This window comes from Alosa sapidissima, chromosome 20 (genome assembly GCF_018492685.1).
Source record: "Alosa sapidissima isolate fAloSap1 chromosome 20, fAloSap1.pri, whole genome shotgun sequence".
NCBI lineage: Eukaryota > Metazoa > Chordata > Actinopteri > Clupeiformes > Clupeidae > Alosa > Alosa sapidissima.
Genome location: NC_055976.1, coordinates 32,096,643 through 32,123,151, shown reverse-complemented (window position 1 = coordinate 32,123,151; position 26,509 = coordinate 32,096,643). Strand labels below are relative to the sequence as shown.

General features: G+C 41.9%; 1 protein-coding gene and 2 long non-coding RNA genes across 4 annotated transcripts in view; 1 reads left to right on the top strand and 2 right to left on the bottom strand.

Moving 5' to 3' along the window:
* The window catches only part of LOC121694725 (adhesion G-protein coupled receptor G5-like), an 84,260-nt gene that overhangs the window by 51,396 nt on the left and 6,355 nt on the right, over window positions 1-26,509 (top strand). Inside the window, exons 8-10 of the mRNA XM_042075017.1 lie at window positions 119-234; window positions 1,728-1,996; window positions 3,794-3,899. Of these exons, the coding sequence (XP_041930951.1) occupies window positions 119-234; window positions 1,728-1,996; window positions 3,794-3,899 (491 nt within the window). The remainder of the gene's footprint in view (window positions 1-118; window positions 235-1,727; window positions 1,997-3,793; window positions 3,900-26,509) is intronic.
* Window positions 10,248-11,434, bottom strand: LOC121694727. Its single transcript, XR_006025873.1, has 3 exons — window positions 10,786-11,434; window positions 10,532-10,607; window positions 10,248-10,320 (listed from the first exon to the last, which is right to left on the bottom strand). It is a non-coding gene; the product is annotated as an uncharacterized LOC121694727 (long non-coding RNA).
* LOC121694726 lies at window positions 14,920-20,266 on the bottom strand. 2 transcript variants are annotated; one of them, XR_006025872.1, is made up of 6 exons: window positions 19,720-20,266; window positions 19,275-19,523; window positions 18,947-19,164; window positions 18,129-18,244; window positions 17,033-17,308; window positions 14,920-16,327 (listed from the first exon to the last, which is right to left on the bottom strand). It is a non-coding gene; the product is annotated as an uncharacterized LOC121694726 (long non-coding RNA). The 2 variants fall into 2 exon arrangements; XR_006025871.1 differs by having other exon boundaries at window positions 18,947-19,523; window positions 19,720-20,265.

Sequence of the window (26,509 nt, the reverse complement as noted above, 5' to 3'; positions counted from 1 at the left end):
CTGAGCTGTGTGTGTGTGTGTGTGTGTGTGTGTGTAGGTGAGCCCTAATGTCAGCAGTAGTGATGCGGTGACCCTGAGCTGTGTGTGTGTGTGTGTGTGTGTGTGTGTGTGTGTGTAGGTGAGCCCTAATGTCAGCAGTAGTGATGCGGTGACCCTGAGCTACATCTCTCTGATCGGCAGCAGCATCTCCCTCATTTTCCTGCTCCTCACCGTCCTCATGCTCATCATACACAGGTGTGTCTGTGTGTGTGTGTGTGTGTGTGTGTGTGTATGTGTTTGAGAGTGTGTGTGTGTGTTTTCTGTGAGTGGGTGAAAGTATCTCTGAGCATTCCCACCTGCTTGTTTAACCCAAGCAGTATGTGAGTCTTGCCCCTGTCTGCACATCCCTCATCTCTCTCATCTCTCATCCCTCATCTCTCTCTCATCCCTCTCATCTCTCTCATCCCTCATCTCTCTCATCTCTCATCCCTCATCTCTCTCTCATCCCTCATCTCTCTCTCTCATCCCTCTCATCTCTCTCATCCCTCATCTCTCTCATCTCTCATCCCTCATCTCTCTCATCCCTCATCTCTCTCTCATCCCTCATCTCTCTCTCTCATCCCTCTCATCTCTCTCATCCCTCATCTCTCTCTCATCTCTCTCATCCCTCATCTCTCTCTCATCCCTTCTCTCTCATCTCTCATCCCTCATCTCTCTCATCTCTCTCTCTCATCCCTCATCTCTCTCTCTCTCTCTCATCCCTCATCTCTCTCTCTCATCCCTCATCCCTCATCTCTCTCTCTCATCCCTCATCTCTCTCTCTCTCATCCCTCTCATCTCTCTCATCCCTCATCTCTCATCCCTCATCTCTCTCTCTCTCTCATCTCTCATCCCTCATCTCTCTCTCATCCCTCTCATCTCTCTCATCCCTCATCTCTCTCTCTCATCTCTCATCCCTCTCATCTCTCATCCCTCATCTCTCTCTCTCTCTCATCTCTCATCCCTCATCTCTCTCTCATCCCTCTCATCTCTCTCATCCCTCATCTCTCATCTCTCATCTCTCATCCCTCATCTCTCTCTCTCTCATCCCTCTCATCTCTCTCTCATCCCTCATCTCTTTCATCTCTCTCATCCCTTCTCTCTCATCTCTCTCATCTCTCATCTCTCTCTCTCTCTCATCTCTCTCTCTCTCTCATCCCTTCTCTCTCATCTCTCTCATCCCTCTCATCTCTCATCCCTCTCATCTCTCTCTCATCCCTCATCTCTTTCATCTCTCTCATCCCTTCTCTCTCATCTCTCTCATCTCTCATCTCTCTCTCTCTCTCATCTCTCTCTCTCTCTCATCCCTCTCATCTCTCTCATCCCTCATCTCTCTCATCCCTCATCTCTCTCTCTCTCATCCCTCTCATCTCTCTCATCTCTCTCTCATCCCTCTCATCTCTCATCCCTCATCTCTCTCTCTCTCATCCCTCTCATCTCTCATCCCTCATCTCTCTCATCCCTCTCATCTCTCATCCCTCATCTCTCTCTCTCTCTCATCCCTCATCTCTCTCTCTCTCATCCCTCTCATCTCTCTCTCTCTCTCATCCCTCTCATCTCTCTCTCATCCCTCTCATCTCTCTCATCTCTCTCTCTCATCTCTCTCATCTCTCATCCCTCTCATCTCTCACTCTCATCTCTCTTCTCTCATCTCCCCCATCTCTCATCTCTCTCTCTCATCTATCTCATCTCTTTCATCTCTCTCTCAGGCAGGCCAGCTCAGACGTGTCTATGAAGATCCATATGAATTTGGCTTTAGCTCTGATTCTGTTGAATGCCCATTTCCTGTCCAGCCCCTGGGCGGCCTCTCTGGCGCCCCCTGGTGGTTGTGTCTATGTGGCCGTCATGCTGCACTACAGCCTTCTGGCCACCTTCAGTTGGACGGCCATCGAGGGCTTCCACCTGTACCTGCTGCTGGTGCGCGTCTTTAACATCTACGTCAGGAGATACCTGCTCAAGCTGGGCCTGCTGGGCTGGGGTAGGTGTGTGAGAGAGAGAGAGAGGTGATAGCTGGAATAGGCTCTCTCCTAGCAAAGAAATGCACATTTGTGTCGGAAGGTCCTGTTTGAGTTTGAGGTGTGGGGGGGGGGGGGGGGGGGGGGTTGTCTCACCTGGCGAAAATGTGTGTATTCCTTTTCCAATTTTACTATTTTTCTTTTTCTTATTCGTTTTAACAAATATTTATCTGATGTGTGAAGCTGCTCTTGGCCTGTGTCTGCTGGCTACTGTCATGGAAATAAGCTGTCATTGATTCAGTGGATTATGGTATGTGGCTCCCAGCATGTGGCTCCCATCTAAAAACAGTTTTTAATTTAGGTAGGCTACAACAGCAATACAAAGTGTGGTGTGTGAGCGTGTGAACGAATTGAAATGTCTGTGCCTCATGCATTGAGGGCCCTGTTTATGCCTATCTATAACTTCATATAGCCAATCTATACAAAATATCAGAAAATGGATCTGCATTAGGCTTATAGCCTAGCAGATAATAAGACTAACAAATTAATTAAGTAAGAAAACTGTGTGTGTCTTTCTTTCCTCCGATTGGAATTAATGAAACTACTGTGCAATGTGGAAAGGGAAAAAAGTGTGAGATTTCACCAAATTTGGTTTTACTCATTTTGAGTAGGCCTAAACTGTTCACCAAATTTGGTTTTACTCATTTTAGCCCAAACTGTTCGCCGAAGGCCATCATCTCTGGCCCCAGCTTGATAAAAAAAAGTAGGCTCTGATTTAGCCTGGTCTACTGTATGACTTCAACGAGTATCGTTCTGTAACTTACAGTATCAGTCACACTGCCGCTTGGAACAATAAGTAAGCATTTCACGCAGCTGTGTGAATCATGGAAAGCGTGAATGAAGTGGGCACTTGAAAATAGGACCCACTGTAATATGCATACTTAGCATTTTGTGAAACTACATTGAAAAACTCTAAAATTTACAGTTATCTAGGCGATATTGTTAACGTTTATTTTGTATTTGGCCTTATCATGTATTACAAAAGCCCAAAATTGGAGACCTTGTAGACATTTGCTTCAATTTCAAAACTGGCTTACTCTGGAACGGCTAATTGTATAAGGGAATGCTTTACACCTTAGTGTTATGATATACGGTACTGTATTGTACTTTCTTGAATGAAAAGTTTGTGAGATTCAACCACGACAAATGAGTGTGGAGATGTCCGCCTGTCTGCCTCATAGGTCTAAATAACAGTGTGTCATATAGTTTTCCGTGAAGGTGTCGTGGGCTGGATTAAAATAGCTATAGGGGCCACTTCAAAAGAGAACTATTCGCGTGAGAATATTAGTCTGTGAAGATACAACGCAGATCCACAGATCTCACTAGATTTACGTATATTCATGCATTCATCCTGAAATAAGCTAGCAGTGGCACATGAAAGCATAGCGACAGTTTCTTAATGGCAAAGAGTGAAGCACTGTCCCAGTGACTATAAGCTATGCTGTGGGCGGCGGCTCATTGGTAGTTGTTGTAGATAACTTCAAATCAGCGTGATTTACCCTTATAGGCTGGTAACGTTACATGATCCCTACATACACTTTCTCATTTTTAACCGTCAATAAGTATGAAAATTAGACCGGCTGTTTTATTTGTGGTATGCTACACTGTAGCTCTATTTACCCGCCACAGTGGCTGGTAAGTTGACCAAATTCACGCGCCAGCGCACAAAACTACCCGCATTTGGAGGGGGGTGGGTGGCTAATATCCATCCCTGATGTGTGTCCGTCCATATTCAGTTGTCTTTTGTCTACTCCTGCCAGGTGTTCCTACAGTTGTTGTGAGTTTAGTCCTGATCATCGACAGAAGTGTATATGGCCTTGTGACCGTCATACCCCCTGGAAACAACACCGATACCACACTACAAATGTGAGTTAACAACACCGATACCACACTACAAATGTGAGTTAACAACACCGATACCACTAACAACACCAATACCACACTACAAATGTGAGTTAACAACACCGATACCACTAACAACACCAATACCACACTACAAATGTGAGTTAACAACACCGATACCACTAACAACACTAATAACACACTACAAATGTGAATTGACACCACTAATAACCATACGCGTAGATTACGGGGGGACATGTCCCCACCACTATTTATAATTAGAATTTTGTCCCCACCACTTCTAAAAATGTGCAAACCAATTGCGACCGAAAAAATCCCCACATACCGAAATCATCGAGTCTAAACCATGCGATAGGCGCGCACAATGACATCCTCACAGCATGCACACCTGCCTGGATATGTGTGGAGTAGTGTTGCGCGGGTTAAGGTTTTTTAACATCCACACCCACTAGGGATGGGCATGATTAATCGACGATCGACAATTGATCATTAAAAATTTCGTTGATGACGTTAATTTGTTGTCGATTAAACTAATGCAGGTTGCGTTGCGGGGTGTGGGTCTTGAAGCAATGGAATTAATTTCACTGTGTGGCAGCAATTAAACATTTTACCACAGGGGGCAATAGTTGACGCAATACTAGTTACCTGCGATTTCAAAAGTAGGCCTAATCATGAAGAGGTCATGGCGTAGTGTGGCGTGGGACCATTTTGATTTAAAAAAATGAATTAGTTCACTGCAAACGCTGCGATGCCGTGTATAAGTACAGCACGGCCAGTACTCAAATGATGTTCCACTTAAACAAAGTGCATCCGACCCTGGTCAATGTCGGTGACAGTGCGTCTCAACCTAGCATCACCTCTGCGTTTTCATGCAGGAGCTGCGATGCACGGCGAGCAGAGAAAATGACAAAAGGGATCTGCAAGTTAATTGAAATGAATATGCTGCCCTTAAGTATTGTTGAGGTCAAGGTTTTCGAGACCTGATACATTTATTGGAACCAGCATATCACATTCAGTCACGACGAACCATCACCAGACTAGTAAAAAATCGCTACGAAGAACGGAAGCAGGAGCTGTTAAAAGAATTGAGCACAGCTGAGAGAGTTACTCTTACGACAGACTGCTGGACCGCTTTAACAGCTGAGAGAGTTACAGACTGCTGGACCGCTTTAACAGCTGAGAGAGTTGCTCTTACGACAGACTGCTGGACAGCAGCTTTAACAGCTGAGAGAGTTACTCTTACGACAGACTGCTGGACAGCAGCTTTAACAGCTGAGAGAGTTACAGACTGCTGGACCGCTTTAACAGCTGAGAGAGTTACTCTTACGACAGACTGCTGGACCGCTTTAACAGCTGAGAGAGTTACTCTTACGACAGACTGCAGCTTTAACAGCTGAGAGAGTTACTCTTACGACAGACTGCTGGACCGCTTTAACAGCTGAGAGAGTTGCTCTTACGACAGACTGCTGGACAGCAGCTTTAACAGCTGAGAGAGTTGCTCTTACGACAGACTGCTGGACAGCAGCTTTAACAGCTGAGAGAGTTACTCTTACGACAGACTGCTGGACAGCAGCTGTAACAGCTGAGAGAGTTACAGACTGCTGGACAGCAGCTTTAACAGCTGAGAGAGTTACAGACTGCTGGACAGCAGCTTTAACAGCTGAGAGAGTTACAGACTGCTGGACCGCTTTAACAGCTGAGAGAGTTACAGACTGCTGGACAGCAGCTTTAACAGCTGAGAGAGTTACTCTTACGACAGACTGCTGGACAGCAGCTTTAACAGCTGAGAGAGTTGCTCTTACGACAGACTGCTGGACAGCAGCTTTAACAGCTGAGAGTTACTCTTACGACAGACTGCAGCTTTAACAGCTGAGAGAGTTACTCTTACGACAGACTGCTGGACAGCAGCTTTAACAGCTGAGAGAGTTGCTCTTACGACAGACTGCTGGACAGCAGCTTTAACAGCTGAGAGAGTTACTCTTACGACAGACTGCTGGACCGCTTTAACAGCTGAGAGAGTTACTCTTACGACAGACTGCAGCTTTAACAGCTGAGAGAGTTACTCTTACGACAGACTGCTGGACAGCAGCTTTAACAGCTGAGAGAGTTACAGACTGCTGGACAGCAGCTTTAACAGCTGAGAGAGTTACAGACTGCTGGACCGCTTTAACAGCTGAGAGAGTTACAGACTGCTGGACAGCAGCTTTAACAGCTGAGAGAGTTGCTCTTACGACAGACTGCTGGACAGCAGCTTTAACAGCTGAGAGAGTTACTCTTACGACAGACTGCTGGACCGCTTTAACAGCTGAGAGAGTTACTCTTACGACAGACTGCAGCTTTAACAGCTGAGAGAGTTACTCTTACGACAGACTGCTGGACCGCTTTAACAGCTGAGAGAGTTGCTCTTACGACAGACTGCTGGACAGCAGCTTTAACAGCTGAGAGAGTTGCTCTTACGACAGACTGCTGGACAGCAGCTTTAACAGCTGAGAGAGTTACTCTTACGACAGACTGCTGGACCGCTTTAACAGCTGAGAGAGTTACTCTTACGACAGACTGCAGCTTTAACAGCTGAGAGAGTTACAGACTGCTGGACAGCAGCTTTAACAGCTGAGAGAGTTGCTCTTACGACAGACTGCTGGACAGCAGCTTTAACAGCTGAGAGAGTTACTCTTACGACAGACTGCTGGACAGCAGCTTTAACAGCTGAGAGAGTTGCTCTTACGACAGACTGCTGGACAGCAGCTTTAACAGCTGAGAGAGTTGCTCTTACGACAGACTGCTGGACCGCTTTAACAGCTGAGAGAGTTGCTCTTACGACAGACTGCTGGACAGCAGCTTTAACAGCTGAGAGAGTTACTCTTACGACAGACTGCTGGACAGCAGCTTTAACAGCTGAGAGAGTTACTCTTACGACAGACTGCTGGACAGCAGCTTTAACAGCTGAGAGTTGCTCTTACGACAGACTGCTGGACAGCAGCTTTAACAGCTGAGAGAGTTACAGACTGCTGGACAGCAGCTTTAACAGCTGAGAGAGTTGCTCTTACGACAGACTGCTGGACAGCAGCTTTAACAGCTGAGAGAGTTACTCTTACGACAGACTGCTGGACAGCAGCTTTAACAGCTGAGAGAGTTACTCTTACGACAGACTGCTGGACAGCAGCTTTAACAGCTGAGAGAGTTGCTCTTACGACAGACTGCTGGACAGCAGCTTTAACAGCTGAGAGAGTTACTCTTACGACAGACTGCTGGACAGCAGCTTTAACAGCTGAGAGAGTTACAGACTGCTGGACAGCAGCTTTAACAGCTGAGAGAGTTGCAGACTGCTGGACAGCAGCTTTAACAGCTGAGAGAGTTACAGACTGCTGGACCGCTTTAACAGCTGAGAGAGTTGCTCTTACGACAGACTGCTGGACAGCAGCTTTAACAGCTGAGAGAGTTGCAGACTGCTGGACAGCAGCTTTAACAGCTGAGAGAGTTGCAGACTGCTGGACAGCAGCTTTAACAGCTGAGAGAGTTGCAGACTGCTGGACAGCAGCTTTAACAGCTGAGAGAGTTGCTCTTACGACAGACTGCTGGACAGCAGCTTTAACAGCTGAGAGAGTTGCTCTTACGACAGACTGCTGGACAGCAGCTTTAACAGCTGAGAGAGTTGCAGACTGCTGGACAGCAGCTTTAACAGCTGAGAGAGTTGCTCTTACGACAGACTGCTGGACAGCAGCTTTAACAGCTGAGAGAGTTGCAGACTGCTGGACAGCAGCTTTAACAGCTGAGAGCTACATCACCATCACTTGCCATTACATCAGTGATGACCAGATGAACTCAGCGGTCCTGCTCACAGAAAGTCTGCCAGGCCGGCATACAGCTGACCACCTCGCTGAGAAATTGAAAGGAGCTGTTGAGCAGTGGGGACTTGAAGACCGAGTTATTGCATGCGTTCATGACAACGCCGCCAATATTGTTGCTGCCAACAGTCCCAACAGAGTGCTCTGGATTTCCGTTGCCTGCTTTGCACACACCCTCCAGTTGGCCATAAATGATGGATTTGCCCTGTATATGTATCGGGTAATATCAGCGGCTAGTAAACTCGTTAGCCACTTTAATCACAGCACCGCAGCAACCAAAGCACTCCAAAAGAAACAGGAGCAAATGGGCCTCGCAACTCACCGGCTTATCCAGTCGTGTAAAACACGGTGGAACTTGTGTGAGATGTTTGATCGGCTGGTGGAGCAGCGGTGGGCTGTTGCTGCTGTGCTGTCGGACCGAACCGTGACCAAGCTTCAAGATGCCAGGATCCTGGAGTTAAAGGATGAGTACTGGCAGCTCATGGAGGACACACAGCCTGTGCTATCAGCACTTAAATGTGCCACCGCCATTATGTCTGCAGAGAAAGACGTCTCCATCTCGAACACTTATCCCATCACCTTCGGCCTCATCAATATCCACCTCATACGCAGTGAAGGAGACGGGCCCAGACTCATCGAATTCAAGACAAATCAAATCAGACCTCATCAAGCGAATGAATGTAAGCCAAACGTTTTATCTTAGTTTACATGATATACCTAATTACATGCATAGTTGCTTATTATCTGCGTTGTGTTACCTATTTATATACAGCATTTTGTCTGATTATTGATTCCCCCATATATACAGTCTGATGAGTTTGTGTCATTCGTCCCCATGATCTCATCAATGCTGGACCCTCGTCACAAGCACCTGGGCTTTCTTACACCAACACAGAGACTGGCTGCTAATGCGAAACTAATTGAACTGGGAGACACAGTGGAGACCGGTAGGGCGGCTATCCCACAGGCTGGGGGAGACGAGGCTGCGTTTTCTGACACGGACGAGGGGAGCGCAAACACTGAAGTCGCGGCCTCCCAGTCCTCTGCTATGGCACGACTCCTTGGGGAGCACTATACCACTCAATGTGAGGCTGGCATCAAAGCAGAACTAGATAACTTTCTGAGGGAGACTCCCCCACCCCTGGATTGCGCCCCGACAGACTGGTGGAAAGTGAACGGAATAAGGTTCCCCGAGCTGGCCAAGTTAGCGCGGAGGTACCTGTGCATCCCGGCTACGTCCGTCCTCTCAGAGCGGGTGTTTTCAGCGGCTGGACTGACGGTCACCAGGTTGCGGTCGCGTCTGACCCCAGATCATGTCAACATGCTTATCTTTCTCAACAAAAATAAGTAAAGTGATCCTGAAGTTGTATGTGAGTTAACCTACTAGTTATTTTTTTAGGCTTAGTTTGTTAAGTAGCCTAATTAATTGTTATGAAGGCTAATCTCTCACCCTCTCCATTCTCGACTCCGTAGCCTACCTTGGATAGTTTTCAGTTAGATTTTGAAAAAAACCTGTCAGATCTAAGTATTATTATGTTTTTGGTTAACTTATTGTTTAACATTATTCTTTATTATTCTTTATTATTTTCGAACAAACGAGGGTCTCTTTACGAAAGCCGGCTCGCAGCTGCAGGTTCCGCACATTAGAGCACAGCAGTGCATTATCTTCAAGTTCAACCGAACGTCCAGTTTAACTGCCACAAGATGTTCTTGTATTAAAGATGTCGTTGAGAAAAAACACGCTGTATTTTTGTATTTTTTTATTGCATTTTGAATTTATAAAAAGTTAAATAAATAATGCATTTTAATATAAAAATATTAATGATTAATCGATAGTCGATCGTTAATTCTCCCGACAATCGACGAAGAAAATTTTATCGAATGCCCATCCCTAGCACCCACCCACTCGGAGAGTCGATCCGCACCCACCCGACCCTCCAGTCATTTAATGCCTGCTAGAGTTGACTGTAGCTTGGAATGCAATCGGTTGCCATAATAGGCTATCCTAAAATCCAGCGATAAAACAAAGCATGAACTCATGAGCGTCGGTCTGCCCTATATGTATATCCTCTGATTATAAAATCATGTAGGCCTATTGAACAATTTAAACACATTGTGAACCCCAAAGTTGGAGACATGCATATAGACATTGCTGCAAATTGAAAACCGGATTACTCTGGACTTTAAACTTTAATTAAAACTTTACCCATACACAAAAGAAATATATTTGAAATATATTTTCAGAATATATTTTGAAATATATTTTTGGAATATATGCAAATATTCGAAATTGGCCCAATAAATATATTTTAGTTAAATATATGTAAATATATTTTTTATTTTTTTGAAAATATATTTTAGTTTATATGTCAATATATTTACTAACAACATATTTTTTTTTTACTTTTGCAAATTGTTTCATTTGAAATATATTTTGCAATTTAAAAAGTTAACATTTTCACAAACAAACATTTTCAATTTATTTTTTACATTTTTATTTATTTCATTTTAAATCTGAGTTCAGCTATGTTTGAGTTGACAGCTGTCAAACTTCTGTGGAAACTTCTTCAACACTGCGTCTGTGGGTAGAAGGATAGACACTTTGTTTAGGTTTAGCTATTAGATGTGATCAGCATTTCCCAAAAGCATAGTTAGCAACTGCATTTGTTTCCTAGATACAGTATATCTAATAAACTGGCAACTGAGTGTGTAAATGTGTTTACATCACATTTCACATTATAACATTATCACCACCTGACTGAATGTTAAGTAAATCAATTGGCATCTCACCAAAAATAACACTGATGGTGTTTTGAGTCCAGTGCTTCCCGCTGCTGGTCAGTCTCATCCCTTCTGGATTTTCCACCTAAGACAAAGTATTAAGAATATTTCTGGGATTTAATTAGGGTTGTTTTTGGTGTAGTTTGTTCACTCAGACTAATACTGCACTAAACAGCATATGATAAAGGTCTCCCCCCCCCTTCTTCTTTTGAGATAAATACATTTTATTTTTTTAATGCCTATATGAACAAAGGAAACAATACCTTTGAGGTTACTTTGAAAGAGGACATCCATTGGAAACACCCCTTGCAGAAGGGTCCGGACCATAGCTGTTGCAGTTGACGCATGGACTGCTGTCTTCCAGGCATTTTTGTTGCATAGCACATGCTTCCCAATTTTAACCTACGTGGAAATAAACACTATCAACTCAGTCAAAATTAATAAATTGGCCATGGCTGTTAAGGACCGTAATAAAGTTACATTTAAATGTTAAATGTTCATTTTCGTTAAGTGCACTTAGTTGGTGTTCGATATGAGACGACACTATTATGTTGAAATTCACACACCTTACAAGCAAGCACACAGTGCACGGCATGAAAGTGTACTGACAGAAGGACGCCATCTGAGACGGTGATTTTTTGCTTCATTATTATTATGTGCATATTGTTTTGTGTATGTACACTCACCAGCCACTTTAGAAGGTACACCTAGCAAAAATAAATGCCGTGTAATACACCAGTCCTGCAATATATCCCTTTCATTGACTGAAATGGGGTGGTCAAAGTCATATAAATGTGTCAGTGGGCAATTCCAAACACAAAACTGTCACATCCATAACGGCAACTAAATACCATGGCATTGTGTTGGTATTACGGATGTGATAGTTTTGCGCGGAATTGCCCCAGTACAATCCAACAGCACCACAAGCGCCACATTGCAGCCATGTACATAAATATACAAATATACAGCACAATATACATACACACATATCCTCTACCCACCCCCCACCCTCCCCAGTCCCCATGCATCCTCATAACCTATCCGTACAAGTTTATATTTGGAGTAAAGTAAACCTACATCTTGCCGCCCTCAATCAAAAAGAGAAAAATAGAGTATACCCCACATACATACAAAAAAAAGAAGAATGTACATAAAAAGAGGCATACATAAAAATAAATAAATAAAAAGTAACACAAATAATAATAATTAAATACAGGTAAGTCATTTAGTTGTACACAAGGCAGCCCTACTCCTCTTCCCAGTCTACTGCAGAAACCTCATCAAAATAATCCATGAAAGCCCCCCAGGTGGAATAGAATTCTCCCACGTTTCCTCTGAGAGAGTATTTTATCCTTTCTAACTTTAAATGATACATGATGTCTTTAAGCCATCAAGCCAAAATGGAGATTTTGGGCCTTTCCAGTTCAACAGGATAAGGCGTCGGGCTAATAAGGTTGCAAATCTCACCACTGTTTGGGATCTTCCTGACCACAGGAAGTGGGAGTCATCAGGTTCGGTCCCAAATATGGCCGTGACTGGATGTATTTCAATAGCAATGCCTAAAGCGTCCCTGAGTGATGTAAATACCGCCTCCCAGAATGTTTGCAAGCAAGGGCAGGCCCAGTACATGTGTATCAAGCTAGCTGGAGCACTTTTCGCATAAAGGGTCTATAGAGGGGAAGAGTCTTGCCAGTTTCACCTTGGAGTAATGCAATCTGTGAACAATTTTAAATTGTAGCAAGCTGTGTCTGGAGCATGATGAAGATACATGCACCAGTCTCAAAATGTTGCTCCATTCATCCTCTGAAAAGCTGAAACCCAGGTCTTCTTCCCAAGATGATCTTATGTTAGCTACTGTCTGTGGGTTTATGTTGCTTATGAAGGTGTAAATGAGGGAGATGGCGCCTCTATGTGGTATTGTTATGGCTAGTAGTTCATCCAGCGGTGTTGGGGGGGCCAAATGGGGAAAAGCCTGATAATTATGTTGAACAAAATGTCTTATCTGAAGATAACGAAAATCAGAGTTCTTGAGGTTAAATTTTTTTGAGAGCTCACTGAAAGAGGCAAATACCCCATCTACGTAAAGGTCTTGTATGTAGTGTATGCCATTTGAATGCCAGGCTCTGAACGCTAAGTCAAGCTTTGAGGGTGTAAACAAATGATTATGTAGTAGTGGTGCCCTGAATGAGATGCCATGTAAATTAAAATGTTTTCTAAACTGTCCCCAAATCCTGAGAGTGTGAGTGAGAACTGGATTGTTAATCTTAATCTTTGTAGACTTCAACTGAGCGGAGGCAAGGGAGAAGTGTAGCTTAATAATGAGTTGTGGTTAACAATATTAATATTATTATATAATAATTTACTTGATATGTATGGACATCAATTAATCCAAAATGAATTGTAAAAGAACCATTAAATAACATTAATCTAAAAACACGTTGCTGACTTGGCTGCCTTATCTGACTCAGGTATGTCCTGTGCCTGCAAAAATCTGCATAAATGTTGGTCTTTTGGGGATTGAAAAGTAGTCCAGATTAGTTTCAAAAGAATACTCTATCAAAATCAAGTTTGACCACCTCCAAAGTGGGGAATGACAGAAAAAGTTTGATAACCACTGATATAGCTGATGTCATGTTGTAAAAAAGTTTTTCTTACATTTGTGGGGTGGTCCTTCCCAGACCAGACCAGAGAACTACAGTGTATAGCCATGTCAGCAGCAGTGCTGTTGATCGTAGGAAGCCCCCCCCCCCCCCCCCCCCCAAAAAAAAACAATTTGAAAAAAATATTCCTGAAATGGTGATTTCTGGTGGATTTTGTGAAAGAAATGGACAGATTGAGTTACAAATTATGACATAACTATCAACACAAGCATTTACAAAGCATGATTATTGCAGTACTTGAACAGGATTATTCATGTTTTTCTTTCACCTTTTTCATTTACATTATTAATAATTAGCCACTGTACAACAGTACACTGTAGGTCACTGTTCAAACTATTACTATTTAGAATATACAGTGCTGTGCATAAGTTAAGACATTTATTTATATAATATTATTAATTGATAATTAACATTAAAAATTGATGTCCTGTTTTTTAATTTAGGCATTAAGACAAAAGGCAAAGTATGTTTTTTATTCCTCCCTTTAGTCAATTTCAGCATGGGTGTCTTAACTTTTGCACAGCACTGTATAAACTATATAGACTTCTCTTTCATGTCATTATTGGTGCTGTGCAAGTCGAATTGAGTGCCTGTCACTTTAATGCCGTGACGGCTTGCTTGATTCTCACGGTTTTAAGCTAACTTAGTAGCGTTGTTGTGCATGGTGCATAAGAATATGTGGATGAAATTAATTGTTTCCCATGTCATTTGGTAAAATAAACGCTCAAAAACTCGAAGAAAAACTATCTTGGATTATAGCAGATAAGTGTCTTATATCTATAATTTTGGTGAGCTCTACAGGAATTACAAACTATCTCAGATGTAAATGGTATCCTATTACTCAAATTCAATTAAACCCACCAGTAGGCTAGCTAGACCTTAGTTTCACAGCCTAGGTATTAGCAACACGGCTTGAAAGCATTGCCTGTATCACAAACAAAAACGAAACAATGCGTGGATTTTATCTGGGAATAGGCTACTGAAGGTGGCGAGCTATCTCGCTGGCGTGTTTAATTTGGTTCCTGGGTTAACATAATGTAGGCTACGTTTTCTTGCACAAAATTGCGTCTGCTAATAAACTTAAAGGAACCGTATGTAAGATTGTGGCCAAAACTGGTACTGCAATCACTTTCAAATTACTGTAGAGCGGTGTATCCCCTCCCCCCTGACTGGCAGAGCTGGCAACCGGATCTGGATGCCGAAACACTACTGACTTCGTGATTAGTAAATAGGTGGAGGGTGGCGCATCCGGCCAAAACACAACATGACAACATCAACATCAGTTGAGGGCTGCAACTTCACATTTTAAATGACAATATCCTGGCCGGACTACTGTTGTCAGTGATATAAGTATTTGAAATGAACATGATTTCTTAATGTCTGGTGACATATCACTGAAAATACATTTCTTACATATGGTTCCTTTAAACATAAACACAAACTAGCGTGATCTCCTGTGGAATTCTGACTGCGCCTTCAACGTTAGCCTACTATTATTTGTTGACATGAAACCTGAACGAACGGCAGCTGTTCCTTACGGAGCCCCTAAGGGGACATGAGCCAAAAATTTCATTCAGACTTATGTGCACATTTATTTATTTGTGTGACATTTGTGTGTTTTTCATGATTGTGTTTCTATTTCTTTTCCCTGTTTGCTTTGATTGATAACTGAGGTGATTAAAATCAGAGAAAGGCTAAGTTTAAAATAAAAGTGTTTAAATTGAACTTTTTCCCTCTTCTGGTCCTTATCTGAAATAGATTTTTTTTTTAAATCAATAATTATCAATATCGACTGATATGAAATACTTATATCGTGATACAGTTTTCAGCCATATCGCCCACCCCTAGTATTTGCCATTAAAATGTGAAACAGGTGAATGTGCTATATTCTGCAGTATTGTACAGTAATAACAGCTTCCCTGAAAAGGCATAACATAAATATAACATAACAAACATTTATCTTAATAATCACTTTCCAAACATTCATGAACAGCAACAGTGTGTAGTGTATTTAACTGCTAAATGCAAATCTGCAAAAACTCATGTGTCAGTACATTACATAACAAGCATTGATGCTTAATAACAAATAAGTAAAACTGTCACATTTCTTATATCCATTACAATACACAGTCAAATTCTGTTCGGAATTCGGGGTATGTGCTGTAGGTGCATGGTAATTCAAGTACTGCTCCACAAGTGTGTGCAACAGGCCTGCGACATAAACCACACAATTTATTAAAAGTTACTTCAATTTTGTCTTTGCACAGCACAGTGGACCCTGTGCAGAAGCGCAAAAAGGTTTCTAGCTTCTTTTGGTCAATGCTTCTGACATATCGTAGTAGGTGGTTGAGGGCTGCCTGCTCCTGTGTACTTAAGCTTTCATTTGACGGTTTAATCATCTGTGCCACTTTCCTGTTGGTTGGTCTCTTAGACTCATAGAGTTCCATTAGGCGGCCTTTGGTTATGGGAGTTGGCAAAGCAGTGTGAATACTGGACTGGAAACAATCATAAATTTCGGCTCTTGAAGAAGAGCTTTGTGTGCCATTGTTACAATGGTAGCCTTTAGGTTCTCTTTACAGGGCAGGCAGTGTGCGCCCATTCGTGAGAAGAGGTCGAGTAATTCCTCCTCATCACTCTCATCCATGCTGCCCTGCATTGCTTTTTCAATGGATAGTCTCTCAGTCACTGACAGGAATCTGGCAAAGGACGTCATCAAGAGTTCTTCATCCACTGAGCTGACTCCTTGGCAGCAGGCAAGAACAAAAGTTGGTGACAGTCTGATCGGCATGATGCCGTGGTCCAAGTATCCTTTCAACCAGACTCTACCAACTGCTTTCCATTCCTTCTCAGAATAGTCTGGTCGTAGTCTGGGAACTCTCTCTTCTTCCCCCTCACACTGTTCCAAGAAGTGTTCCCAGAAGGCGGAATACACCTCTCTTGACACACCATCGCTGTCCACAGCTTTCTCATTTATTAACTCCATTTTCAGATTAACATTCAGTACTCTTGGATCCATGAAGACATTAAGGACATCATGAACTATGTTTACTCGCCTTAATTCCACATACAGGACTTCTTTCTCAGACTGATCTGGTGATGCTGTAAGACTGTTTGATGATGCAGGTCCATCGTTAAATGTAGAATGCTGCTAGAACAAAAAACAATTAGATGAGATTATTGATTTATTAAATAAGTTAGATTACTGACAGAAAATTAATTACTGACTGACAATCCAGTTTATCATACAGCAAATACAACAATTTATCATATAGAAAAAATGATGATTATCACCAAGAGCAGGGGTCGGCAACCTTTTCTCTTGAAAGGGCCATTTTTTTGACCAGAAATAAAAATAAATTTGTCTGGGGCCGTATATATAGCGGAACCATTTAAAAGAAATCAGTTTAAACATCTTTATCAAATATATCGGAACCATTTAAAAGAAATCAGTTTAGACCTCTCTATCTTCATTAGCCTCAGGCATATGGCATACACGCCATACTCTGCATTGTACAGTATAATATTTTCACTAAATGTTAATGTGTTGGGACAGCTTGAAGCTTAACGACTATATGAAATTGTTAGAAATATTTTATGACTTCAATTTTTAGAGAAAGCCTACCATTTTTAGAGGTTGCCTACCCCTGACCAAGAGAGAAGAAATACTCTTTTCTGATTGGCAGGTAGGTGGCTATTAAGTAAGTGATAATGGCCGCCGAGGTGTCCTGTTAAACGGTATTAATGAACGAGGGGGAGGCAAAGCCTGACCCTGACGTAATGACTCAATCACTCAATAGGGACAATTAAAATGTTTCATCACTATTAGCAATAACTTTGTTCAACACTATACCTGCATACTGTTGAGGTCACAATGATTCCAAGGAAGGGTGGAGTCTTCATCACCAGCATCACCATCATCACCAGCACAAACACCTCCAAACTGTACTTCAAAGTCTTCGAGAGACGCATGGATGGCAAGGGCAATTGGGGAATCCACCTCATAACTGCACTGGTCTCCATGTTCATTTGACGCAAGCATTAAACAATCATTAGAAAGTGAAGGCAGGACTTCGATGTCACTAATCTCACAAGGGGCTGGTCTTGATTGCCTGGTTGGTTCTCCTGTCTGATGGTAATCAACCAAAAAAACAGAACAAACACAGAATTATTACCTAAGCTTACTTAAAGGAGAATTCTGGTGTGATATTGACCTAAAGTGTGTTGAAACATGATACCGAGTGTGAACGTATGTCTCATTGCTCATCTCGGCTCATCTAGCCGATGCTACCAACAGGTTTTCAAAGGGGGTGCCTCGGGCATCGGCCTACCCATGCAAATAAATCACTGTTTTACACCATTTACGAGGCTCAAAGTAGCTCCACACTTCATTGGTAGACTTCCGAGGGCCCTGACATTTAAAACGAGACATTGAGAAGTTGAACTTTGAAAAAGCACTGGTAGTTTATTTACAAGACGATTTATACAGACAGTACCTTCAGGAAGTTTACCGTTCGCCGCCATCTTGAATTTAGTCACGATAAGTCGAGCAACGAGTACGAATGAACAGGTATGATAAGGGATCAGTTGCTGCTACTGGAATCCATGCATTTCCACAGAATTATTTTTGTTTTATTTTATTTGCATGGCTAGGCCGATGCCCGAGGCACCCGCAATATCACACCGGAATTCTCCTTTAATGCATGATCTGATTTAAGCTTTCATAACACAACATTTGACTACCCATATCTCCCATATCTCCCAAGACTACCCATATCTCCCAAGACTACCCATATCTCCCATATCTCCCAAGACTACCCATATCTCCCATATCTCCCAAGACTACCCATATCTCCCAAGACTACCCATATCTCCCATATCTCCCATGCTACCCATATCTCAGGTTGGGTTAGTACAAATGTGGTAGGCTTATATGTACTGGAGCTTACGCTTTCATGAGTTTCCTGGACTGAGTCAGTAGGTGCTGCATCTGAATCAGAAGATTTCTTTGGGGATTCTCTTTTGTAGTTTCAGTCCTCTTGTGATGACGTCTCCTGGTTTTGTTCTGTAGAAATCAGCAGATCAGCAAATAATGGGCTTGTAGAACCATGACACACTCTTTCTAACCTCATTGTGAGTTGGCATTTACAGTAGTGGATAGATGGATGGGTGGATGTCCAGACAGCTTTGCATACACTGCCTACATGTACAATCACGGACAAAAATCTTGTCACCCTTTTAGACATTTTTGGGTTTTAAGCAAAATATACACATTTTTGGAGTTTTGATGAGAAAACAAACAAACTAGGACAATTTCAATAGCTCAAGACAACTGAAACAACAATTGGTTTCCCCAAATTCAACACAGAATATCACCAAAATGCTGTGAGAAGTAAATACTGTCAAAAGACTTGTCACCCTTGTCACCAAGTGTCTTTTGCACTGATAAAAGCACACTTTTCATTGTTAAAATGGGCCTGTTAGTTGAGCTACTGAAATGGTCCCAGTTTGTTTGTTTTCTCAACAAAACTCCAAGTGTGTGTGTATTTTGCTTAAAAAACAAAATGTTTAAAGGGGTAACAAGACTTTTGTCAGTGGCTGTAGTTATCTAATAGTACATAAACACATAAACACATACCCAGTACAGAGACATAAATCAAGTTTCCATTAAATTCCATGTCATCCAATTCCATGTCATCCATTTTGTGTTTAATGCTTGCCACAATATGCTTTTAAACAGAATGTGGTTGAAGAGAAATGTGCCTACCTTCACTGGCCTCTCATCGGTGGGCTCAAAGTCTGAGGATGCATCCGAGAGAATGATTGGGGTGTCTTTATCCCGGGAGCATGTGTAAACGCGCAGCGTTCGCAGCTTGGTCTTCTCATACAGCTGGCTTACGGTGCAATCAAGAGGTAGTGACTTCTGGCTGAAATCACGAATGTCAAAATCGAACTTCGCAATAGGTCCTTTGGCAGAGTGTCCATCTGGGAAGAATAAATCTTTATCTCTAGCAGCTCTGCCACGGTTACCGTTTTCTGCACAGACAGGTGCCGTGTTCCACCTCCACCTTTGGTTCGGACCTGGTGACACTCACCCTTCTGAACGTGAAGCCATCCCATTTCAACCCGCCGAGTGTCTTTCACGGCATATCTATTGCCGACAGGTCTACCTACAGCTGTGTCGCTGTTGGCGGAGGTTCTTCCTTCTATTTTTTCTCGAACCCTGTGCATCAGAGCCGACTTCACTGTCTCACTGTTGTTCGAAGAGCAAGTCGGCCTCCATATCTATCGATATATTGACCCAGCTCTTCATCCGCCATTAAAGCTATGACATTCACGTCGATCTGAAAAATGCATGGCCGTAAAGATTTTTAAAAATTAAGTCAGCACAGGCTAACATGAACTTCACACCAGGGAGAGCTTGCAAAAGTAGGCTCCAAGGAAATAACGTTAACAACACTAACGTTAACGTTGGGGCAAACGCATTTAATCTTCAATTTAACCTGAACATGTTATGATTTATGAACTAAAAAAACTCACCTGCAATTTTTTTCACGATTGCTTGAGACTGGCCATCCACCTTTTGGAGCGGTTTTGCCCTCCTGCCACTCAACAGCAAATAACCATCCATTTATCCAAATCGAATCCCCTGATGTTGGTTATAGGGGTGATGCTGTGCTTCCCCTTATCTGTGTCTTTAGTCCACTCAACCCAGGCATTACATTATTATATCAGATGAGGGTGACGGAAAAGTAACGTTATGATAACGAAAACAAGAAACCACAACAACACTGTCTCTAGTGGTTCGCGGTGGTTCTCTAGCTGTACTACAATCCCGCGCGTTCCCTCTTCTTGCCATCAGAACCACACAAAGCAGCGTTAACTTACATGCAAATAAACTAACCTAGAGCTAACAAACGACCGTTATGTGTGAGTTGTCAGTTGGAAGCAAGGATCCTAGAGCTCTAGAATCTTCAGTTTGAAGTTGGAGATCATAGCGACACATGATTGGCCCACAGTCAACAAGGACGAAGCACGCACAAATATTACTACGCTGGTTCATTTGCCACGGAGTTAAGCTTGCGCCGACCTATACTGTAAATAAAAAAGCGTTGGATGAGTTGTTCCAAGAAATGATGCGCCAGGGAGTGCTAAATCACAGTGGCATCCTGTATAATATGTATTGTATATAGAGGCTATTGTAAATGTATATATTGTATATACATGTACAATAAATGTATATATTGTATATGAAACACTTTTACAGAATTTAATAGTTATTTAATAGTGTGTGTATGCAGTGTGAGTTCTATCTATTGTTTAAGTGCACTTCACTGTTGGAGTGTCACTGTTATGCATCATAAATATTGTGCATATTTTCAATAATTAAACGACTTCAGGAAAGATTTTAAAAAAAAAAAAATCTATTTGCACTTATAGTGTATAGGTGCCACCTAATATGGCCTAATAGTCTGTCATTTTACATTGCAGTTAAATAGGCCTACAGTATTTATTATAGCTGTGTCATAATAGAGCTGATATACTGTTGTGTATAGGGGAAAAGGGAATTACTATAATCAAAATACATTTTCGACCATTTAGCAAGCTAAACATTTTATGACCATATATTTTGTCATATATTTTACATTACATGTTATACATGTAAATATATTTCACACTTAACATCATATATTTTTGCTATATTTCAGAATATATTTCAAAATGATAAATATAAGTGAACAACAATGCAAATATATTTCAATGTATTTGGAATATATGCCACATATATTTTTGACACTTTAAAATTAATTTCAATATATTTTTTTTCTGTATGGGAACATTAATTGCACCTTTGTGTTCGGTAAGGTCTGCTGTTTATTCTGATATATGGTGTGTCATGTGTTGAGGGAAAGTTTGCGAAGCCAAGATGAATGGGTAGGGAGACGGGCGCAGAAAATATGATTAAATAAAGTTCGGCTACTTTTCTCGCGAACCGTTTACCACAACAACTAACCACCAACATCGTTTAAAAGCTGAGAAAAGGCTCTTTCGTGTGATACATGTGATGTCTGTGATGAATAGGCTACTTCACAAGTAGTTCAGCAAATTTGGGTGGGACAGAAATACCTTTACAGAGCAGCAGATCAGGGCTGGCCATATCGACTCTGGTGTACATTGATTTAAATGCATCGCTTCACCCAACACGCGAACAAGAAAGAAAAGAAAAAAGAAACCAATGAGCTTATGTCGTGATTTCCGATAGGCCCAGGCCTAGAGAAAAGACAGCTATGGTAACCAAACAATTAGGATTTGCTTTGCATACTCTGCTGTTTGGTTGTTCCAAACTTTGAGACGATCCATACTCGCATTAACTGAATCTTATCAACCCGAACTGCGATGTTCCAAACAGATCGACAGGATGCAATGCCTAATAATCTCACTGCCTATGGCATAACTGCTAACAGTGCGCCTAGGCCTACTGTTAAACACCTGAAAAATATTAAGCTGCTGTTTTCTTTTCATGACGAGCACTAGGCCTACGCTTGAATGATTTATGACTGAATGGAAAGTTGCGTTTTTAAGCGCCAGAACTGCTTATCACGTCGTGTGACAAAGTTTACACCAATCATCATCTTCTAATGTATCCTTATGTTGAGATGTCCATTCTCTTTGCCCTAGGCTATCATTTGTGCGCGAAGCATGTTTCAATTAAGACAGTACACAAGCTATTTTTATTGTTGTAATATTGAAGGATTTCATGAATAAATTACGCACAGTGCGTACAGGATTACGGCTGGCGGCGCCACTGACCAAGGCCACAGTAGCCTGTGAACCTCTGATTTTCAAAGGGGAATCACGGCCAACGCAGGGGGCAACTCTTCTCTTCAATTTCCCTTCCAAATTACTTTTTATTGTCTGAAGACATCTATTGCAAGAATCTAACATTCTAAGCAACAGCAAAGCAAATGCAAGCTAACCAAAGTGCAGTCGGTTCTCCCGCCATGGTTTTGGAAATCACACACCTGCTGCATCTGAAGGCCCACGCATAATAAGGCCTACGACTATCACTCTACACGCCCCTGTTGCACGTCACATTAATAGCTGATCACCTCGTTTTCAGACACACGTTGCGGCAAAAAGACGTCTCCTCTTCCCGCAAATTTAGCGTGATCTCTGTGTGAAAAGGCCTTTTGTTGAAGCATATCCTACAGTGCAAATTCTTCTTGTTTTAGTGTTTAGTTAATAATAATGCATTGTCTCTACCTCAATATGAACTGCAAAGGATAGCCTAGGCTATAGGCACATTGTTTTTTTTTTGTCGGTTCGGGTAGTTAATCAGTGCATATTTTTGAGGGTCGAGTGGGTGCAGATCGACTCTCCTGACGGGTCGGGTGGGTGCGGATGTTAAAAAACCTTAACCTGCGCAACACTACTGTTGAGCATATTGTAATGCAGCGTTGAATGGATGAATAGCTTACATAAGGGTACCCTGCACTTTTTAAACCACACTCAAGCTTATGGTTATTGTCCCCACCACTTCTAAAAACAAACTGACGGCCTTGCTAATAACACACTATAAATGTGAGTTGACACCACTTACATTTTATATGTACAATGCAGAATATTTATACTCTTCTCTTCTATGTAATGTATCTGTGATCTAACTAACTTACAAGGGAAAATTGAAGTCAAATCTGGGTGCTTGTGTTTATTCATGATAAGAAAAATAATAAAATAAAACGGGGTCAGGTAAATATTTCCACCTTTACCTAAGATATATTAACATTTCCTGAAGAAAGACAGTATGACTTTGTTGTGAAATGGACCAAGCCAACCAATGCCACAGCCACAGCGTGTCTTGTGGCATCCCATGAATCTTAATATGAAAGATCTGTAGATCTCACACTTTACACTTAGTTTGAAACTCAAATTAGGGATAGGGATGAACCTGTCTGTGCTCTTTTCACCATGTTCTTTTAACTGTTTAAATTCATGTGTAGGTGAAAATGTGTAACACATACATAGGTCAAGTGAGGTAAGCCAAGGCCTATCTTGCTAAATACATAGGTCAAGTGAGGTAAGACAAGGCCTATCTTGCTAAATACATAGGTCAAGTGAGGTAAGACAAGGCCTATCTTGCTAAATACATAGGTCAAGTGAGGTAAGACAAGGCCTATCTTGCTAAATACATAGGTCAAGCCAGCAACATGGAGCTCGTATCAGCACCAGCATTACAGCACCTGCCAGCTGACTCCTCCCCCACCTATCTGCCATGGCTCACAGTGAGAGAGAAGTGGTCCATAGTGCTCTGTCATTTCTGAATAGTGCAACCACTAATGATTGTCCCGGTCCTGTTCCTTACCAGGAACCACTAATGACTAATGATTGATATCTGATCATTATGTTATTTTCTTGATATGTTTTTGTTGCTAGCTCCAGATTCTGTTCACCTGATGAGGTCAGGTTTCAGTGGATGCCTTGTGTTTCTTTGATGTTCTCTCCATGTGTGGTGTGATGTGCTCCCTCTCCATAACTGTTTTTAGATCAAAATCACACAAAATTCACAGGAAGAATAATAATAATAATAATAATAATAATAATAATAATAATAATAATAAATAATAATAATAAATAATAATAAATAATAATAAATAAATAATAATAATAATAATAATATAATAATAATAATAAAGCTTTATTTGTATAGCACCTTTCATACACAGAATGCAGCTCAAAGTGCTTTACATTTGAAGCATGTAACACAATAGTAGTCAGTCAGTCATTATCAATCACTTTTCTTTGCTGTTTATGATATGCTCAGCAACATATCAAAAATATAGAAAATGACGTCATAAGACTGGCAGCCTTAACCCTCTTACCCCCCACAAGCACGCCATATGGCAACTGTGGCAAGGAAAAACTCCCATATTCCAGGAAGAAACCTTGGAGACGTCTTCATTACCTGTCTAAAAAGGAAGTGAAAATTGCTGCCTTGGTGCGAGTTTTTAGGTCAGCATTTTGAGTTAGGAAGCAGGACCAGGTCGCAAAATGAAGTATGATGTGCCACATTGGACGTGTAGAGTAACGCATGGGAGCGATGCCCCTGATAGAGTAACGCATGATAGAGTAACGCATGATAGAGTAACGCACCCCTGATAGAGTAACGCCTGATAGAGTAACGCATGATAGAGTAACGCATGATAGAGTAACGCATGATAGAGTAACGCACCCCTGATAGAGTAACGCATGATAGAGTAACGCATGATAGAGTAACGCACCCCTGATAGAGTAACGCATGATAGAGTAACGCACCCCTGATAGAGTAACGCATGATAGAGTAACGCATGATAGAGTAACGCACCCCTGATAGAGTAACGCATGATAGAGTAACGCATGATAGAGTAACGCACCCCTGATAGAGTAACGCATGATAGAGTAACGCATGATAGAGTAACGCATGATAGAGTAACGCACCCCTGATAGAGTAACGCATGATAGAGTAACGCACCCCTGATAGAGTAACGCATGATAGAGTAACGCATGATAGAGTAACGCATGATAGAGTAACGCACCCCTGATAGAGTAACGCACGATAGAGTAACGCATGATAGAGTAACGCACCCCTGATAGAGTAACGCATGATAGAGTAACGCATGATAGAGTAACGCATGATAGAGTAACGCACCCCTGATAGAGTAACGCATGATAGAGTAACGCATGATAGAGTAACGCATGATAGAGTAACGCACCCCTGATAGAGTAACGCATGATAGAGTAACGCACCCCTGATAGAGTAACGCACCCCTGATAGAGTAACGCATGATAGAGTAACGCATGATAGAGTAACGCATGGTAGAGTAACGCACCCCTGATAGAGTAACGCATGATAGAGTAACGCATGATAGAGTAACGCACCCCTGATAGAGTAACGCATGATAGAGTAACGCATGATAGAGTAACGCACCCCTGATAGAGTAACGCACGCATGATAGAGTAACGCATGATAGAGTAACGCATGATAGAGTAACGCACCCCTGATAGAGTAACGCATGATAGAGTAACGCATGGGAGCGTTACTGAAAATGGCATTGTATTGTGGCCTTTGTATGTAAGGTAGAAAAACATTTGTATATTGAGCATGCCGTGTCCGAAGGAGAACGCGGTTATGGTATGGCTTAATGGTCTATTGAGAACGCGGTTATGGTCTATGGAGATCGCGGTTATGGTCTATGAAGAACGCGGTTATGGTATGGCTTAATGGTCTGTGGTGCAAAGCATAACGTCGGGGCAGTTGGGGGATTTCTTGTGTGTCTTGTGGGATTGCTTCCACTGTGCCTGTATGGTGGACTTACCTGTGGTATGCCTGTCTTCCGGGGTGCAGAGTTACAAACAGGGGTGTAGAAGGTGGTCAGGGGGCGCCCCCGTAAAGGAAGCGCTCATTTAGGCAGGGGGGCTTGGGAAGGCAGGGGGGCTTGGGTAGGCAGGGGGGCTTGGGAAGGCAGGGGGGCTTGGGTAGGCAGGGGGGCTTGGGAAGCGCTCATTTATTAACAAATATGTTTTTCTTCATTACTAGAGTCTTATTTAGTAGGTGTTATCAGTGTGTTCTTCTTTGTTATAAATGATGAATTCCTAATGTGTACATACTGAACTCATGATGAATTCATAAGGTACAAACAGTAAACAAATTCGTAATTCCTTATGTTTACATACTAAACACATGATGAATTCATAATGAGCTAAAGATTAGGTCAATGTTACTTTAGGTAAACTGCAATTGGCAATGCAATGTTATTCAGACTTCATCTTTTAGGCTTATTGTCCCAGCTGGTAGACAGACAGTACTGTGTGCAATGATGTGTTGTGTCTGTGACAAGTGAACCTTCTTGTGGTATCTACAGCTGAATTAGTTTACTGCTTGTACCTTATGAATTCATCATGAGTTCAGTATGTACAGTACACATTAGGAATTCATTATTTATAACAAAAGAAATGCACCGATAACACCTACTAAATAAGACTCTATTAATGGGGAAAGGGATATTTGTTAATCCTTAAGTAATGTTAAAAACATACTTAATAATGATGAATTAAGTGTTTGTTAATGCATAATTAAGTTTAGGTGTTTGCTTGTTTCCTAACAAAGTGGGCATTGCATGTTGTAAGTTAATTTTGCTAATGTCAGGCTTCTAGATGTTATGTGGCTAACAGTAGTTTATGCTGTGAAGTGTGCCAGGTTTATTTTTGCGCCATCATAACAGCATAGAATGCGAACCTCCAACTGTAGTATGCAGAGTAATCATACTAATGCTTGGAATGCTGCAACTGTAGT